Source organism: Myzus persicae, unplaced genomic scaffold, assembly GCF_001856785.1.
Source record: "Myzus persicae strain clone G006 unplaced genomic scaffold, MPER_G0061.0, whole genome shotgun sequence".
Taxonomy (NCBI): Eukaryota; Metazoa; Arthropoda; class Insecta; order Hemiptera; family Aphididae; genus Myzus; species Myzus persicae.
In genome coordinates, this window is record NW_019103881.1 from 223,197 (window position 1) to 243,632 (window position 20,436).

The window sequence follows — 20,436 nt, forward strand, 5'->3', positions numbered from 1 at the left end:
TAAGATGTTAAATTGTTCAAGTTCTTACGATAAAAAATTTAATTTTAACCAGCTTGAATCTGCAATTTTTTTTCTACTTTACAGGAACCTGCTACAATTCTGGTATCTTTCTTCATTAAACATTTTGAAAGAGATCCAAGTTAATTCAGAAATGCGTATAAGTTAAGACACTTGGGTATTCAAAGAAAAAATTATACAAAAGAAGCTTTAAATTTAAACGGATTACACTAATTGGTCCAATTCTAATTTTTCCACTATGTATCATCAAAAAATATTATCGTCAAAACCACTCTGTAATACCAAGTTTAGATTATTAATGTAGGAATAACATAATATTATATTATTATCAGAATACTTGAAGACGTGTGAAAATTAAAATTAAAACTAATACTTCACAAGGAATATTTTATAAGTAATTAAGGTGGATGAAAATCTAACGTCAATCACTCAAACGTATATCTACACAGTCAACTGAAATAACTTTGAAATTCAATGTTAAATAATTAAGATAAAAATCAAACGAAGGGACTAAGGTAATAAAGTAAAGATATTTAAAAAAAGTCACAGCTATTGAACAACAGGAAATTAAATTTGAAATATAATAACTTTTTTTTTAACAATTGAATCATAAAAAAACATACTCTACAAAATAAAGTGTTAAAAATTGACAAAAGAGAATAAAACATCCTAAAAATGAAAACAATAATTCAATTTAAATGCTAGTAAGTATGTTGGGTTAGTAACGTATACCAACTAAAGTATATTCATTTAATTTATTTCCATAAACTAACGAGTAGTACCTGGAATATAGTTCATTTAACAAAGTACCAACCATAAATTATTCTTTACGTTTATTATAATATACTATTATATCACAATGGAATCCATACACACTCTAATTCAATTTAACTTTATGTAGGTACCTACTTTATAATAATAGTCAAAATAATTTTGAATAAACACAATATTATTAAATGTATAAATATCTGTTTTAGTGATTCCAGTTTGCGAAAATTGAAGTATATATATGTAAGTAAATATTTAAATGTAATAGGAATATAGGATACAACAGATAGTCGTATTTATTTAGTTATTATTAAGACTAAAAATGATATAATCATAATTCATAATAAATAGTTTACTCACTTCTCGCTTGTATGTATAATTGTATAAATATCAGTAGAATTATAGAATCATCTTAGTTTAGTGAAATACTTATAATGTATTTACCTAAGTTAAAGAAACTACCATTTCTAATTTGAAAAGAGCACACTATAAAGCCTGTATTACATATACAATACAGACAATGGCACATATTTTGAATATTATTAATAGTATAATGTATAATATAAAATCTTACTAATATTGTAATAGGTTATTATAATGTATGTGTTATTATTATATGTTCAGTTTCATTTGAACGGAGTCATTGGTCCCTAACTTCATTTATTACTAAAATTAATAATTGCTTAAAAAAAAATATAGATTTTGATGGAAAATATTTTTAAACATTTTATATGTTTAATAGCATACTAAATTCAAGTTTGATGTAGGTAAAACTGTAAAAGGTATATGAATATTGAACATTTTAGTATATTACACACCGCGGTCCGCGACCTAATATATTATAAAATGGTTATTACTTATTGAACAATTTCATAAATTAGATATGAGGTAGGTAGGTTAGGTACCTACCTACATAGCAACGAAAAAAACATATTTTATTTGTTTTCGATTAAATGGGCTCCGTAGTCGTTGAAAACAAACCATTTTAACTTATTGTTGTACACACTTGCTATGAACATATTATTTCGTATCATCGAATCGTTTATGTACCTACTATACTATTGCGTCGTATAAATGTATGTACCAGGTGTGAAAAAACAAATGTAAGATCGTTCCGGTACACATTAATACAACAAATGCATAGGTACTAAACATTACTATAATTTTTATATTACATTTTTATTGTGTCTAAAATGTTTTTGTTTTATTAACTTCAAAATTATTGAGAAACTAATTCGATGGATTTTTAAATGAATATAGCTAAATTAGTTAGGTGAATACAAAATAAAGATTCGGCTTTCAATTGACCAAGTGGATACTTGTGGTGATTGTCTTTAAACAATATGTTAAAAAGAAATAATGATGAATGATGAATTCAGAATTATTGAATTCAAATTGTATCATTAGAAATTCTAAACAAATTACCTAAATATGAAAAAAAATGTAGTTAAAATATACTTCGTTAATTCTTCTGGATGTTGTTTTTTATGATTTTCATAAAATCGATTGTAAATTCTGTATGATTAAATATTTTACATATTTACATTTTATTTTCAAAACCACGAACAACGTTTAATATAAATAACATAATTTTATAAAAAATAATAATAAAAATACTCAAAACATGATGTTTTTATAATTCCAGATGGTGGGTTAGTATTCCCAAAGTATTTTCTTTTTGATATCATTAGTTAGTGTATGTATGATTTTTATAAAATGTGTTTTGGATTAAAGTATTTAGTTTATTAAATTACTCAGCTGACTAACAAATATAATAAATAGTATATGAAGACATGATAATAAAAAAGGGTTATACGAAAGCTAAGTTTAGACCGAAAACTTTTAAACGTTATGTTTTTGTTGGCTAGTTTATATTTAGCATGAAGTGATTATCACGGAGGTATACTATGTATGACGTGTTAAATGAAATCATGAAATCTCAAATCACTTCAAGCGGCATTAGTAAGCATAATATATTTTAGATGCATAGTCGCTAAGATAGAACGCTAAGAACGGTTCTGACAACTTAAATTTCTTGAATATTTAAAACGAATAACAAGACATCTGTATTGATATATCCCATCGCAACGGTTTCGTAACAACTCTAGTGTTGTAGATAGGTTCCTAGTCTTAAATTTAAATAAAATATGTACATATCTATGATATGCAAAAATAACAAATTTATAGATTATTATATGATCATAAAGCTATCTTTTGGATTAATCATTATATTGTTTACGAGCACAAACAAAATAATAAAAAGATTAATGTCATTATTTGATTTCATAGTATAACCATAAAATATATAAAAGATCATACTGAAATATATTAATCAGTTCTCTACCTAATATAAATAAGAAACTATATACTCTTAAAAATCTGTTTATTATGTTTAATAAAAATGTATACTTTTTTTTAAATAAAGTTTTATTATTACTTTACAGAATACCTTTCTTAAAAAAATCGACTCTGCATTCAATTAATGTAGTAAATTTAGTATCCATTTTTCATGCATTTTGTTTATAATATTTTTAAAGCACTTCAATGTTTTTTTTTATCTTTTCTTAGAACGGAATTGTAACATTCCGTTTCTGCGTTACATTATCGTTTCTTAAAACTTCCGTTGGTTATTCGCACAATTAGTATACACTAATTAATTTACTTTATACAATACATTGTTCCGAAAAGCATAATTTATTCTTCGGGTAAGGTGAAAATAAAATGTAATTGCAGTTAATATACAGTTAAACATTTAAACATATTTAGATATAGTTGACCATAATACTATAACCTAATATACGAGTAAAATTAGGTCAAAAATATCTCTATATTTTTATTATTGCACCTACTTATACTAGGTAACATGCATGCATATAGGAGAGTACCTATAGTACTACTACGCGTATGTGTAATTTGGTTTGTTTTGTTTTTTAATGATAAATAATTATTCGGGAGACGAAAAAATACAAAACAGATGTATTTAATTGTTTACAATCGTTGATTGTGTGCTTTCAACGAGCGAAATGAATTTTAGTTTCTACAAAATTTTTTGAAGGTTGAAATATTCATTTAACGTGAATAATAAAAGGTCCGTTAATTTGCGGTTGCCGAGAAACATAAGAATAGTCCTAATGGACAAGCATAAAAGTGTCTTAGAAATAGTACGTATTTAGGTGCCTAATATTTTGTAAAAAATAGTTATCCTCAAAACAATATTTTCATTATAAATAGTAAGTAGGTAACGGAAACTCATACCATAGTAGTAATAAATTATAGTTATACGTATCTAGCTACCTAATTTCCAAAATAAAAATTATTTCAAGTCTCTTTTGGTAAACTATTTACAATTTAAGAGGTACCTACATATTTTAATAGGTATAAATTAGTTACATGTTATGATGTTGTAATCGTATACAGTGTACACGTAGTTACTTTTATTGTAACAAAATAATAAATTAATATAGATTAATATCTCATTCAGTCATCAAATAAAAATAAATTAGCACATAAATTGTTTTTATGAAATTTTTGCAATAAGCATAATCTGCTGTATGAAATTAAATATGTATTTTATTGAGTGTACAATGAAAATAAACTTTAAACATAATTTAGATTCACAAGTATTAAAAGCTTAAGTTTGAAAATATAATATACCTAGAGTAATAATTATTTTGTGTTATGATATTATAATTCAATGATTTTATTTTTGTATACATTATTAGTAATTTATTCAAACATAACATGAGAATATTATTAACATATTTAAAGATACAAATGTTAAACAAACAATCTCATAAAAAAATACATTTTCAATCTAACTTCGTCTACTAGACAAATAGTGAACACACACAAATTTAATACAATTTTTTTCTATTTGCAAAACTTGTATTTACTACCTGTGGGATTCAAAGTTATACTTCAAAAAATGTCTAATTTCAAATACTTGTATAGATATTTACATTGTTGGATTATAGTTTACAAAATTAAAAAATGGTAAGTGGGCACTATTACATATTGCAGTTTATTTTGAAGGGAATTTGATATTAACATAATATTAAAAATCGAAATTTAATCCATATATTTATTATACATGCATAATATATCTTTCATTGATAATCGCTATATTTTAATTTTTTTATTTATATATTTAACATTTTTCTTTCACTTATTTTAAACAATAAAATATATAAATGTGTAGGTATAGGTATGTATTAGTGAACAAAAGCTAGTATTGTTTTAAATTGATATTAAAACCATGAAGATTAAGACTAGTCAATTAAATAAAGAAAAATAAAATGAGGATTGTAATTAAGAATTATTAAAAACGTTTTTTTTGTAAGATATTTTCTACCCAAAAGTAGCATCATAATAACAGTAAGTGATTCGCAGAAAGTTCAAAATATTTTTTTACTTCATGTTACGAAGATTAATAATAAATTATAATTAACAATAATTAAAATCATTAATCTAAATCAAAAAATGTAATTAAATAGTGAAATGGCGGATTATATACAGAGATAACTGTATCCGTTTTCCACAACAATCAGTTGTATTTAAAATAGTTACAATTTCTTTTTTTTTTACAAACATTTTTATGTAATATATTATTTTATAACAAATAACATTTTTGATCAAACTTGATGTTTCAAAAATTCGATGTACAAAAAATATAAATTAATAGATAAAATGACATGAAAATAACGTGTTTAGCTTACCTTTTGATCTAGGCATGATTGAGATTGTTTTGTCTGTAAGTTAATGATACGTTGAGATCTAACTACGCACGACGTGTGTTTCACTATTATAGCTGGACTAAAACGCGCGCACTGAATTACTATAAAATATGTTTATGCTTCAGCAGCGCCAGCAACAGGTGTCACATCACTATATTACTTAAAAATAGGCGGGATAACCCTATGATGTATCCCCCTCCATGGCACTTATTCATTACCATACTTGATTAAGGAAATCCCTATTCCCTATGGATCTCGGATTTTAGTTGGGCCAAACCATAGTGTGATTAATACTAGGTACTAAGAACAATTGCTATCAATTATTTGTATATGAGGTCAATCATTATTGGTATATTATAATATTATTATGTCATGATACATTTCGGCAGATAATTTTACCTTATCTGAAATTATTCATGCTTACTCATCTCTTTGATTGTTATTGTAGTATGTACGAGTTTACTACACGGTATGTTATTATTGACGTGTATATAATATTTTAATAGAGTAGTCTTAGTACCAATAATATCAGTGTTTATGCATTTAAATTGACTATTTTTAAACGGAAATTAAATGTAGATAGTATTCCCCTAACTATAATTTAATATTATATAACTTTTAAACCACTATAATTTAACACACTGTAAGTAAGTATGCTTATGAACTTAACGAAATGTGAGTATGGCCAATATAGTACCTACCTAGGTATTGATAATTCTTTTAATATATATTACAACAATACATTTTGTTATGCTTGAAACTGTAGAAATATAGGAATCGATATTACAATAATATCATAAAAAATTAAAAAGTACAACACCCACAATACATAAATAAGAGTACAAAAAATATTATCAAGGATTATTATAATCAAAAGTATATGTAAGCATTATTATATTATATCAAATTAATAGTTTTTGATGTAATACACAAAGAAAGAAGAAATACAAATAAGGCTTATTTTTCAAAACAAATAATGGTATTATAATTTATAATATACAGGGTGATTTACCAAGCATGGTAACCTCCATTTTTTCCTTTAATAATGAATTTATTCAAACTAGGATTTATGGAATATTTAAGTATACTGAAGACGGTCTATACTTTCAAATACTTAGATTTGTATTCATACTATTTAATAAGGAGTGTAGATACAAGCTTTTTTTTCTGAAATGAGAATCAATTTTTTTTACTATAAGTTCCTGTGTTATTAATGTATACATAATTATTATTAAAATATATATAATATACTGAGGACTAAAACATGTAATTTACCAAGTCCTTAAAACGTACTTAAAATACGTACAGGTACTTATTAATAATTATATACTCTAATAAGTTTTACTAATTTAAAAACGTTAACAGATTAATATTGTAGATATTAATTTTATTTTGCTAATGAATTTTGCTACCAATTCATATAAATAATTTTGAATACATTTTTTTGGAAAATATGGTCTTAAATAAACTGAAAAATTCCAAAAATCACCATTTGCAAATAAATTATTGTTAATGCAAAATGAAAGTAAGCGTGTATAGTGAATCGCACACCGTATCGAAATACTAAATATAATAATACAAAAATACTAATTTACTAATATTTTGCTGTTTACTTATTTTATTTTTTATTCATGATTATGAATTATTATTTATGTTTGATTACAGTAACTTATAAATTAATTTTGTGAGGACTTTCAAATTTTTTTTAATATTATCAATAAATAAATGTATGAATTATAACTATAAAATACTCAACCATCTAACACAACAATTTATTTTCATATGATAATATATGTGCATAATCATATTTAATATTTAAATTATATACTTATTGTGTGCAACATTATTTGAGAAAAACAAATAAATAACATTTTGATAAATATGTCTTGTTGATGACATTTAGATTAATTAGATCAAAATCCAAATGTATCTTTTTATAGTTCACAATAAAAAAATGTTATTGTATATTATTGATTATGATACAATATAGCCAAATAGGTCAGTCAGTATCAAGGTTTTTTTTTATCATTGTTAATTTTTATAATTATTTGAAACGCAACGGAAACTAAAAATAAAAAAAAATGCAGGCCTAAAACATCGTGCGTTTAATTTTAAATATTTTGAATATTATTAAAACTCATAAATGTATACAACAACAATATTTGCTTTATATATTAAAAACTCTAAGTATTGAATATGATTGAATTAACATAAATATTTTAGTATTTTTAACAAATACATGGTTAAAATATAATTATTGACAGAAATAAGAACTAAAAAAAATTAATAATAGTGATTGAAAAAGTGATTGATAACAAACTTCAAGTAGTTTGTTTGGTTTGATTGAATTTACAATAATTGTTATAGTATAAGATACTTAAACATTTATACAGGTATGATAAGTAGTGATTTTTTTTAACGTTTTATATACTTACGTAGTTTTATTTCTAACTTCATATAATATTTTTTTCAAGAAGACGTCACAATAACGTTTGTTATCTCCATATCTTACGCATGGGTGTGGACCATAGATAAATAGAGCTCATGAAAATCTTTCATAAGCTAATGAAGTAATGCATATTTAAAAACAATGTTTATTGTGATAAATTTAATATAATACCAAATGGGATGCCTACTAAAAGAAAATATGGTTTTGTTATATTATGTTAATAAGCGTTAAAAATTAAAATACTCATTTTTTTTACGAAAGGTCTTCGTGAACTCTATTTAAGACTTTTTTTTGCTTATATTCCACATATATCTAGAGATATCAAATCTTGGTGTGGTTTCTTTTTAAATTGTTGTATCAATAAATCAGCGATATTATAATATGTTATTAGCAGAGATGTTTCGATGTTATTGAGTGAGACGATGAGTTAAGATGTGTCATGTGTAAGCCGTATTACTGTATTACCATGGATTTTTTCTAAACTGTTTAGCTACTGCTGCACATGTTGTACATGTATTGAATGTATTAATTGTATGTATTTTTTAAATATCTTAAGTACAAATCGAATATTATATTTTTACAATGTAAGTTCCATTTTTATACACCATTGCGTTATTAAAATAATACAACCAGGGGCGTACCGAGGAGGTTATTATTGGGGGGCCAAAGTTAATAGTTTGGCCAACTCAAAAAATTGATCCAGGACAACTTGTTATTATTATTTTGTCAGAGCCATTTCATCATTAAACTATTAAAGATAAAATGTTTTAATTATTTAAGTAAATTAAAAATTCAAGCTATAATACTAATAGATTATGAAAAAATTTTAACATTATTCCATTAGGNATTGAATTTACAATAATTGTTATAGTATAAGATACTTAAACATTTATACAGGTATGATAAGTAGTGATTTTTTTTAACGTTTTATATACTTACGTAGTTTTATTTCTAACTTCATATAATATTTTTTTCAAGAAGACGTCACAATAACGTTTGTTATCTCCATATCTTACGCATGGGTGTGGACCATAGATAAATAGAGTTCGTGAAAATCTTTCATAAGCTAATGAAGTAATGCATATTTAAAAACAATGTTTATTGTGATAAATTTAATATAATACCAGATGGGATGCCTACTAAAAGAAAATATGGTTTTGTTATATTATGTTAATAAGCGTTAAAAATTAAAATACTCATTTTTTTTACGAAAGGTCTTCGTGAACTCTATTTAAGACTTTTTTTTGCTTATATTCCACGTATATCTAGAGATATCAAATCTTGGTGTGGTTTCTTTTTAAATTGTTGTATCAATAAATCAGCGATATTATAATATGTTATTAGCAGAGATGTTTCGATGTTATTGAGTGAGACGATGAGTTAAGATGTGTCATGTGTAAGCCGTATTACTGTATTACCATGGATTTTTTCTAAACTGTTTAGCTACTGCTGCACATGTTGTACATGTATTGAATGTATTAATTGTATGTATTTTTTAAATATCTTATAAAAAGTACAAATCGAATATTATATTTTTACAATGTAAGTTCCATTTTTATACACCATTACGTTATTAAAATAATACAATTTTAAAATAATATCATTGTTTTAAAACGATATTATATTTATCTAGGTAGGTATGTATTTTAATTATTTACAAAAACATTCGAAAACATTTTTTAATTTCGTATAAGCTACTAAGTGCCATTCTACAAAATATGTTTTCGATCCTATTTGTCCATTACATGATTTATTGAAAGGTAGTATACGACATCAGAACTACACAAGCTTCTGCATAATTTCACAAAGGACGTGACAAATAAATAGATAAATAATTTATTGTAGATGGTATAATATCATTGATCTAAATAACTTACAGTTGAAATGGACTGCATTTGACTGAAAGACCCGTGGTCAATAATAATAATAATATACCGCATTATACCAATATACCAACAACGCCATAGTACAGTCATTTCTATTTCTCGGTAAAAGTTTCCAGGGCTTTATGTGCTCGAAATAGATTAAGGGAGGCAGCTGGCAGGCATGCATATCGAGTATAGACATGTAGAAATATATATTTATTTTGTATGTATAATGTTAACATAGATTGTAATAATTATTTTACTATAATACCTTTAAAATATTACGCTATGCAAATTATTAGTATATTGTTTTTGTGACTATTATATAGAAACTTACTGTGTAGATATACCTGCTTAAAGTTTTTACAAGGTAATTTATATAGTTATAGAGACGACAAAATGTTATCAGTTATATTTTTTTATTTTAAATTATTAGATCTTATATTATACAGTTTTATTAAGAAATAATAATTTTTGATTTATTTTATTACATTTATATTTAATTTTCATTAAAATATAATAAGTGAAAACAAAGTATCAAGTTGTAAATATAACAATATAAATGGTCCTGTTATCGAGGCTTCAACTTTAAAAAAATAATATAAATTGAAAACAAAATAAATTGGTTTGACAAAAATGTTTAGTTTTTTTCTTTAATATCTTTATGGTATGGTTTTCTGTTGTAAAATTTCATAGTTATCACATTATCAAACTTGATAAATTGTTCTTAAAATCTTTTAAAAAAATTCAGGACCTTTAACAAGCATGCCGTGTTGTCTCCGCCTTACAGATATACTACTTAGCAAAAACTGCTTCAAATGGTTAATAATTGAGAGCCATAACTAAGAAACGCAATTTTCAACACATAAAAAAAAGAACTTAAGCTGTGAAACATCGTTTTGTCGATATCGGAACTATAAAATAGTTATTCAAGTTTGAAAAACACAAAAATAATGGATTTTGAAACAATAAGGACTTTTTTCGTATATGTGATATCAAAAAAATAAAAACGATATTTCAAAGATAATGTTTTGAACTATTTTGTACATCAATTTGTAGTCTTAACTATCATCACAGTCTGAGTAGTTCCATCCCCCGCAAAATAGTTTTTGCTATATTATACTATCGTAAGACAAATACAACAAAATATGCGGGTGTAGGGTCCTCTTAACTATACATCACAATACACTTTAGTTATTCTTCTATAGAGTTACGTTAAAAATTATGTTTTTAGTTAATATATTTTGACCAAGACACCTAGTATGGAATTCGTATGTATATACATAAACATTTTTTGTTTCTATTTAATAAATTGCTTAGTTATTTTGTATTCAATACCACTGGGCTATATAATATATTTTATTACAATTTGGCAATTCATCAAAAACCCAAAACGTGATCTGAAAAACCTATATCATACTTTGTTAGATTATAGATATAGACATCGAATAGAATAAGTAAACCAGGTAGTTTATTTACATATTATTTTAGCAGAGGTTGAGTCAAATATCAATGTATTGTAATATCGGTTGAAATCATTTTAAATTCGGGTCCATTGGTTCTACGTCATACTCAAGCATTTTTTCTTTGATTATCTACAACGTAGATGTATATTATTAAAATATTACTATTTATTGTATTTATACAGTTTTAATTTTATAATTTTCAATGAAAATATAATTTTTATAGTGGGATGTTTTCTATAGAGGTTTTATTTTATCAACGGTTTCAGTGTGATTTCGCTGTGTGTTAACGACATTATTTGACATGTTGATTTAAAATCCAAAGTGCGTAGTACGAAATTTTAATGTACGAGTTCAAATTTTTTTTTTTAAATTTTAATTTGCAAATACGCTCTAACTACCAGGGTTATTGTAGTTTCTGAAAGAACACATTACATTTCATAATTTCTAAAATATATTAATACTAGATTTGTATACAAAAAAAGTTTTTTATGTTTTTATGTACAAGTATATAGAACCTATAGGGACATATACTGTTATAATATACCTAAGTACATATTTTAAAATGTATTATGGACTTATTAGTTATTGCTATAATATAATTTGTTTTGTTATAATATCCTTTGTTCTATGTTCAGCCTCTACACTTCTATGAGAGAAAGAAAAAAATTTACAGAAAAAGAAATTTTGATTGTTTTATTAGATACCTAGAGAAGATATATTTTTTTTTAAGCAATTGTTAATTTTAATTTTAAATTTTATTCAATATAGAACTATAACTTGTGATGGCCAGATAAAATATAACAAAATATAGATAAGAAAACAAAATGACTAAAAATTATTTCTGTTAATTAAAATGTTTGCTTAAAATCTTCTTTGTTTGTTACTGAAAATAGGTACATAAAATATGGTTTTCTACAATATTAAAAGAAAAATATTTAAATAATTATTTTGATGAATTTAAACTTAAATCTTATTTACACCCACAGAAAATTTTGAATTTAAAATTTGGTTTGTTGTTTGGAAACTATATACAATTTTAGCCTTAGAGTCAATATATATTATATTGTCTCGAGTATTACTAAGAAATATATTTGTTACAGTATTGTTGTTAAATATATTATTTGTTAGCAGGACGGTATCAGGGAAGCAGTTATATTTTTAACGGAGAAGATTTATTTTGTATGAATATTATAGGTATTTACCTACCTATACAATGCGTATACATACCGCACTCTATCAGTTAATGTTTATTACAATTCACAGTTCACGTTTAATAATCTAATAAATCTTATGAACGATTTTATTGTATATGTAGTACGTGCCTATTAGGTACTTGTTTTATTGATGAACTTTTGGTCTTAAGTGTTTTAATCTATAAAAGTATTAATTTAACTATGCATCGATAACGCATTGTTTGTATAGTGTATATTCTAAACAGGTTAATTATATTTTAATGACATGTAAAATATGAAATTTTTTTCATAGAAATAAATGTTCAGTTAAAATTTAATATAGGTTCAATAATTATATGATCTACAATCTGTATCCTATAGGGTGAAGTAAGATTTGTTGTAGTATAGTATCCAGGATATTTTTTTTCGTTACCTACCCATCCTGTTAATAACGAAAATTATTCAACGGTGAACCCCAAAATAGTGTCAAGATCCACACGTGGTTTTGAAGTCGATCCTATTCGGTGTGTACTAGCATGTAATCTAATTTCTAAAATTAAATACCTATATATTTAGACACTTTTTATATTTCATGAATGTACTCCACTGCCCTGCAGGGTCTCTCACATCTCTCTCACTATATCTCTCCGTCTCTCTCTCCAGGCAAGTAGCTAGGATTACTAAGTAACACCAACATTTTTAATGGGTATCCAACATTTACTCTCTCTCCCCTCCTCTAGGTATAACCGTGTAGATTAAGGAAAAAATAATACAGAAACAGACACAATATTATCACTTTTCAACATTACATACATTAAAAGTAGAAAATTTAACAATAACATTTTAACAAGTAATAATAGTATTATACGAATACCCGCACACACAGTTGTAATAAAATAAATTGTACTCTATATATTATTAGTATAGCATTATTTGTTGATTATAGTAGGTAATCAGCGATAGTATTTTTATTTATAGATTATAAATAGGTACCTATATAGTATATAGTAATACTACTTATATTTTTACGCATAATAATTATCGTGGTACCCTCACCAAGCAATGAATCCGTGATGGGAATGCCGAATTATTAAAATAGGAATGCGGGTTGTACATGCGACTTTGTAATAATAAATTAATATAGAATATGGATGCATCGTGTCCTGCGAGTCTGCGACAAGTAACTATGAACGATTTCTATTCTGAGTACTGACAATCTGACCATGTTGTTCGAAAATCGAACTGCGTCTGATCTCTGATGTGATACAATTACAAGCTGTCATGTTCATATTATTTTTAATCGCCTTGAAAACACAACTTTAAAGATAATTATGTAATATCAACAAATATCATAATTGAAATGTTAAAATATGATTTAACTTATTTTACTCAATCATTTGAGCTCCAGATATTTCAATAATATAATCAGGTGGCTGGGCCACCCCTTAGGTACTTATATCTGTCTCTCTGTTTCTCCATACACATAATAACCTCATAGTTAAAACTTCTAACTTACAAAACAATTTTAAAACCTACATTGACCAGTGATCTTTAGGTTTCACTGCTTCAGCTATGAGGAAGTGCAAAAGAACTAACTTTGGTACAATTAAAACCTTCAAAACTGTTACTCTCAGGAAATAAATATTCCCTCCATAACATACGGAGAACTATAGATAACCATCGTACAGTTTTGAATAAATGTCACATATTACAAATTTATTATCATGAACTTCTCATAATAATATTTTTTTTTAATTCTTAAACTGTTTACTACATTTAATTTATCCTTTATATTTTATAGGTAACGTAGGTATGCAGAAGATATACCTACACGGTTACACACAGATGAAAGATAAACCGATATAATTTTGTTATAGTGGGGGACGACCATAAATTTTCCACATTACCCCTTCTGGTTTCAACGTTGATAAATTGTTTAACTACATACCTATCTAATAACTTTTATTTAAACACAAGGTAGGTCCCAATATTATTGTAATAATCCACTCGAATGTTCAATACAAAATACTTATTGATACAAATTTCAAATACCGACAATTTAACTACCACATTCATACCTACTTCGATTTTAATTCGGTAATTATAATTTATAACTATTTATAAGTACCAATATATTAAATAACACTATAACTTGTTATCTAGCGACTACATATATCTTATCAAGTTATAAGAAGTTCCTTAACGTATTTGATTTTTATATCAATTTTTTTATTTATAATGTTTAGTTAGTTTTCGATAGTTGAGTTTTGAGCTACAGAACTTTTAAAATTAAATATAGGTAAAGCTAAAGCAAATGGTTTAGCTTAAAAATTAAAAAAATATATATTGACATAATATATTATTAGTTTATGTATCTATTTATTATAATATAAACAATCACATTTTTATATTGAAAATGTGCATACAATGTACTTTCATACCGTTTAATGAAAACAAAACAGTTGATAGAAACAGCCAGATTTTAGCACTACAAATCACAAATGTATGACTAAGTTTGATAAATAATTAATGTTTTTTTACGAACCTGAATTAGTATAAGAGCGTGGTTGACTCAAATCATCTGTAGATGAACCCTGGTCACTAGGAAATGTACCATATTCCTTCATGACTTTTACCATTATCCAGAGCCAAGAGGTTTGATTTGTATTAATTGTATATTATATTGAATACTAAATTGTTTAACATCAAATCAACAAAGATTTTTAAAAAAATATTCATGGACAATTATATTATTTGGGTATCCTAACTGTTTAGTAAATTTACAGCACTTGACTGCTTTATCAACAGTCTAATCCATATTGCGTGAAAACAACTAATAATAATTGTTATCTATAGTTAAACGACATTAAATTACTATATTTTGTATACCTAAGTGCTATTGACAACAACTATATTATAATTAAATTATCTTTCACGTTGCTACATTATTATAAAGGTATTATACATATATTCATATTCAATCACTAGAATACCGGAATACCTGTTTATACATAACGATTCAATTATTATATTCATATTTTTATTAACAATTTATTTTAAAAGGTAGATCGTGGATCCCAATAATTACATTTTAAAGTTAAACATTTGGGGAAGAAAAGAGTATCATAGTATAGGGTTTATTCTGACTTCTAACTTTTAATTAGTTAACTGTACAAATATATATATATATTTATAAAAATGACACATAATGATGATATTATCATCATTGAGACCAGAGTATCATATTATACCAAATGCCATATTTATGGCATGCTGGTCAAATATTATATGATATAAAAGATGAAACATGTTATAGAATAAACGCAACAAGAAGTTGATTATGCATATTATTTTATAGGTACACATTACATATTTAATACACCCACCTCATGTCGTCTTCATCTGACTAAATACTATATTAATTTAATGGGCTCACGTGCATGGGTATAAAACTATAAATAATCAATAATTAATAAGGTAGGTGATATTGAGTAAATATATGGATTAAAATTGAATGTTTTTAGATTACAATATTAGAATAATAAACATACTTACCGGCTTACAAAGACATAATTATAGAAGGCGGCCTGAAAAACTAAGCCCTAAAAAAATAATGTATATATAACTTCAGCTCTCTCAAAAATTGTAAAATGAAAACGAATATAAATGCTGAGGTATAAAAAAAACAAGTAGGTTATAGTCATCACAAATATTTTATTTTAGTCCATCATTATAAAATGTAAATAAGTGGATGGGTACTGGCCAACTTAGTATGATTGACAATGTATTTTTTTTTTGTGTCTCTAATTAATAATAATACAAATTAACTTTAAATACCTATTATATTAATCCAATATTTATAATAAATACAAATATTTTTACATTCTGAAAATATTCAATTCCTTAGTCTCCATAGCAATATGAACTAAAACATTCTTACGGTGATTTGATTTCCATTGTATTTTCTACAAAAATAGACCCAACTTTTGCCAATTATACTGACTAATGACTAATCGGTCTAATCGTATAATACAACTTCTGAAAACAAATTTGAATTCTATACTTTTTTGAAATCCAACATTTAAACCTTTCAAAGTTTGATTTTTAAATGTCAAATATTAAGTGTTTTTAAATGTTAATTTAATATACCAATTGAACTAAGAAAATTAATTTACAAATGTAAGAAAGTCTATTCTAAGAAAATGTTATGACAAATTCTATTGTATTTCAGAAATTTAATCTGAAAACTGGCTTGTCTAATAAAAATGCAAATCAGTTAATACTTTAAGACAAAGAAAAGAACAAAATTATTTATGTAGAGTGATTTCGACATGTGCGTGCAAGTGTGGGAAGAACTATGCTATTTATTTTACAGTAAGCCGTCACACACAAATGATACAACGTACACATTTTGCACTTCAGGCGCCTAAAAATTGCCTATACCGAACTCCTTTTAAAAACTGTTATTATCAAATCCCCTTAGAAGAGGACCCCTTTAAGGGTGTACAGGAAAAATAAATAGGTTAGACACCTAAATGTATTCTGTGCTATAATGTAACTTTATATTATCACACATAATATAAGTTGATAATAGGTAAAATAAATACTTAATATACCTGTTTAATTTGTATTGCATTATTTAATACAACAGCATAATATAATACCCTATTATAATAAAATAGTGAAACAATGATATTAATTATTATTGTATTATAATACAATACCAATTTTGGTCTATCTAATGCGCATATTAATTTTAAATAAAATATACAGAAAAACAGGTATTTATTACAATTGTATTATTCAAACGTAATAATATGAATATCTAAGAGTATAGCATAATGGATGCGAGATCTAGTGGTTAGATTGTACGTTGTTTACTGTGTTTCAAAGGTACGCTAGATTTCGCTTCAGTCTTAGTGTTCAACATTGAGTTAAAATATTTTATTTTAAGAGGGCGCACTAGTGAACTAAATGTGGCATAAAAACATGGTTTCGTACTTCAAATAATACGGCTTATTGAAGCGGTTTACAGTAAAAACACCTATCATAAAAATTGTAGAGGAGAATTTTATCTAGAAACATAAGAAGCCCGATTTTTGATATTTTTATTAATTAGTTAAATAATTAGTCGATAAAAAGTTTGAAAAAACTTGTTAATATACATGCGATATAGGACGATTGGAATACGATATAAAAAATCGGGCTGCTTACGTTTCTAGATAAAATTTTCCTTTACAACTTTTATAATAGGTAATTTTACTGTAACCCGCTTTAATAAGCCGCATTATTTGAAGTACGAAACCAAGTTTTTATGCCATACCTATTTTGTTGATTATTTTGCTCTTTTAGTAAAGATTTGGATGTAAATCTCTTAAAACCTATCAAAACATTGCTCTCTAAAATTTCCAAAAATTTCTTAAAAAAGTAATTTCTAGCATCGAAATTATATTTCATAATAAACAAGAAAAATTTAAAAAGAAAACAGTATCATCAAAAATGAATATTGTTTTATATTTACCTATTATTTGATTATTGAACTCGTCGTATTCGTACACCTGACTTATGAATATTGACTACCGTATTTTACACATATTTTAAATTTTAAATCTTTTATTGTAAAATTGTTAAACAGCTGAAATGCGATTGCTTTCAAAATCTGAAGTATTTTAGAATATTTAGTTTCTAGGTGCCCTTATTTGATCATAAAGTATGATAATATTTACACCAAGTATTATAATATAGCAGTTACTACAATTTTTGTTTTCGATTCGGTATATAAGAAAAAAAACCAAATTACATCAAATGCCACATTAATTATATAATAATACATAGTAGGTACATTATAATCTATTATACACAAATTACAAATATTTAATTATTACAAACAAAATGTTATAATATCTATTATGACTAACCAACTACACTCATAAGTATTAGTCATAAGTTTATGCACTAAAAACTAACGAAATATGTACGCACTTATGCGCTTAAAAATCCTAATGTATGCGATTAAATATGCCCTTATTTTTTTTTCAACTTATAAATATGAGGAAAAAAATTATTAGTTATGAATTTATGAGATACTACTCACGATTATTATTTCAATTTCTTTGACTAGTAATTAAAAACATTATTTTATTATTTAATATACATTTTTAAAAATTACAATTCACAATTAATGATTTTGATAAATTTTCAAATTTGAAAAACATATTTTTGTACACCGAAAAGCTCCGCTCCACATCAATGGAATAAATTGGTGCGAATTTAAAATATAGTAAACTATCACAAGAAAATTCTTCATTTAAATTATCCATTGTCATTTCTTCCCCCAGCATAATTTTTGAAATTTTGGATAGTGTTTTAAAGCCAAGATTGTTTTCAATAACTTGTTCAAATTTAACGAATACATCGTTAAAGTGATGAAAAATATTAAAACTTTTAAAAAAATAAACATATTCTTCATTAGACGTTATCGGGCAGGCACGGTCGTGGGGTTATAACAAATCTTTTAGAAGTAATTTATTTTATCAATTACATAATATTTGCCTCAAATATGCAGTTAATAACAAAAAAAATTGTAAAAATGCAAAATACATAAAAAAAAACCCAAAATATGCAATTATATGCAAAATAAAATGTTGTATTTGGATTTGTATAAGTATAATTCAAATGAATTGTAGCTGATCTAGCAATTTTATAGTCCATTCAGTAAAAACATCCAAATGCATGGACTTCCGGGCCCTAGTCATAAGTATTATAATCGAACAAATTACTAAAATTGAATAATAAAAATTACTATATATAAACATTATCTTTAAACATTATTGTGACTCTAGGTAAACGTATCAAATTTTCTCAACGGCAATCCTACAACACTAGAATTGAATATGCTGTTGTATCTTACAATACGCCAGAAGAGTTTCTTAGAAAATAACACAAAAACGTAATTAATGACATAAGTAAAGGTGAAATAAGTCGTAATTTATATATCAGAAGAAAATTATAATTATAATATATTAATTCCGTAGGAGATAAAGGGAAAAAATATTTGAAATTGAAACAAATGAAAACTGAAAACAAAAAATTAAATATAATTCAATTTTAAAAATAAAAATGGGAAGGGGGCATGGGCGCCCGCTGGCAAATGCATTTTGAGAATCAAAAAAGAAAAATATTTTAAAAAATCAAATAGGATTAAATTTTAAAATAAAAATGGGAAGGGGGACGCAGGCACCCGCAGGCAAATGCGTTTTGAGGATCAAAAAAAAAATATATATATGAAAATATGTGCATTAAAAGCAAACATTAAAGACTGCAGTCTACAATATCAGTATTCCTAAACCAAGATCTTAATTTACAATGATTAAATGCTGGTTATCAAAATTTAAATATGGTATTTAAGTCATTGAGAATTCAATTTTAAAAATAAAAATGGGGAAGGAGGACGCGGGCGCCCGCAGACAAATGCATTTTTAGAATCAAAAAAGAAACATATTTTAAAAAATCAAATAGGATTCAATTTTTAAAATAAAAATGGGAAGGGGGACGCGGGCACCTGCAGGCAAATGCATTTTGAGAATCAAAAAAGAAAAATATTTTAAAAATCAAATAGGATTCAATTTTTAAAATAAAAATGGGAAGGGGGACAATGGGACATGGGCGCCCGCAGGCAAATGCATTTTGTGGATCAAAAAAAAAAAATATTTAAAAAAATCAAATAGGATTCAATTTTTAAAATAAAAATTTTAAGGGGGGTATGGGCGCCCGCGGGCAAATGAATTTTAAGAATCAAAAATAAAAATGTATTAAAAAATGTGCATTAAAAACAAATATTAAATACTGCAGTCTACAATATCAGTATTCCTAAACCAAGATCTTAATTTACAATGATTAAATGCTGGTTATCAAAATTTAAATATGGTATTTAAGTCATTGAGAATTCAATTTTAAAAATAAAAA

General features: G+C 25.3%; 1 protein-coding gene across 4 annotated transcripts in view; it reads right to left on the minus strand.

Moving 5' to 3' along the window:
* The window catches only part of LOC111035833 (aquaporin AQPAe.a), a 34,769-nt gene extending 19,518 nt beyond the window's left edge, over positions 1-15,251 (minus strand). For 2 of the 4 annotated variants that reach the window (XM_022317621.1, XM_022317622.1), the window contains exon 1: positions 5,502-5,664. In XM_022317621.1, the coding sequence (XP_022173313.1) occupies positions 5,502-5,517 (16 nt within the window). In that variant the 5' untranslated portion in view covers positions 5,518-5,664. Of the gene's footprint in view, positions 1-5,501; positions 5,665-15,016 lie in introns of those variants that run through there. The other 2 variants (XM_022317620.1, XM_022317619.1) reach the window with 2 other exon arrangements.
* Between the last annotated feature and the right edge of the window lie 5,185 nt (positions 15,252-20,436).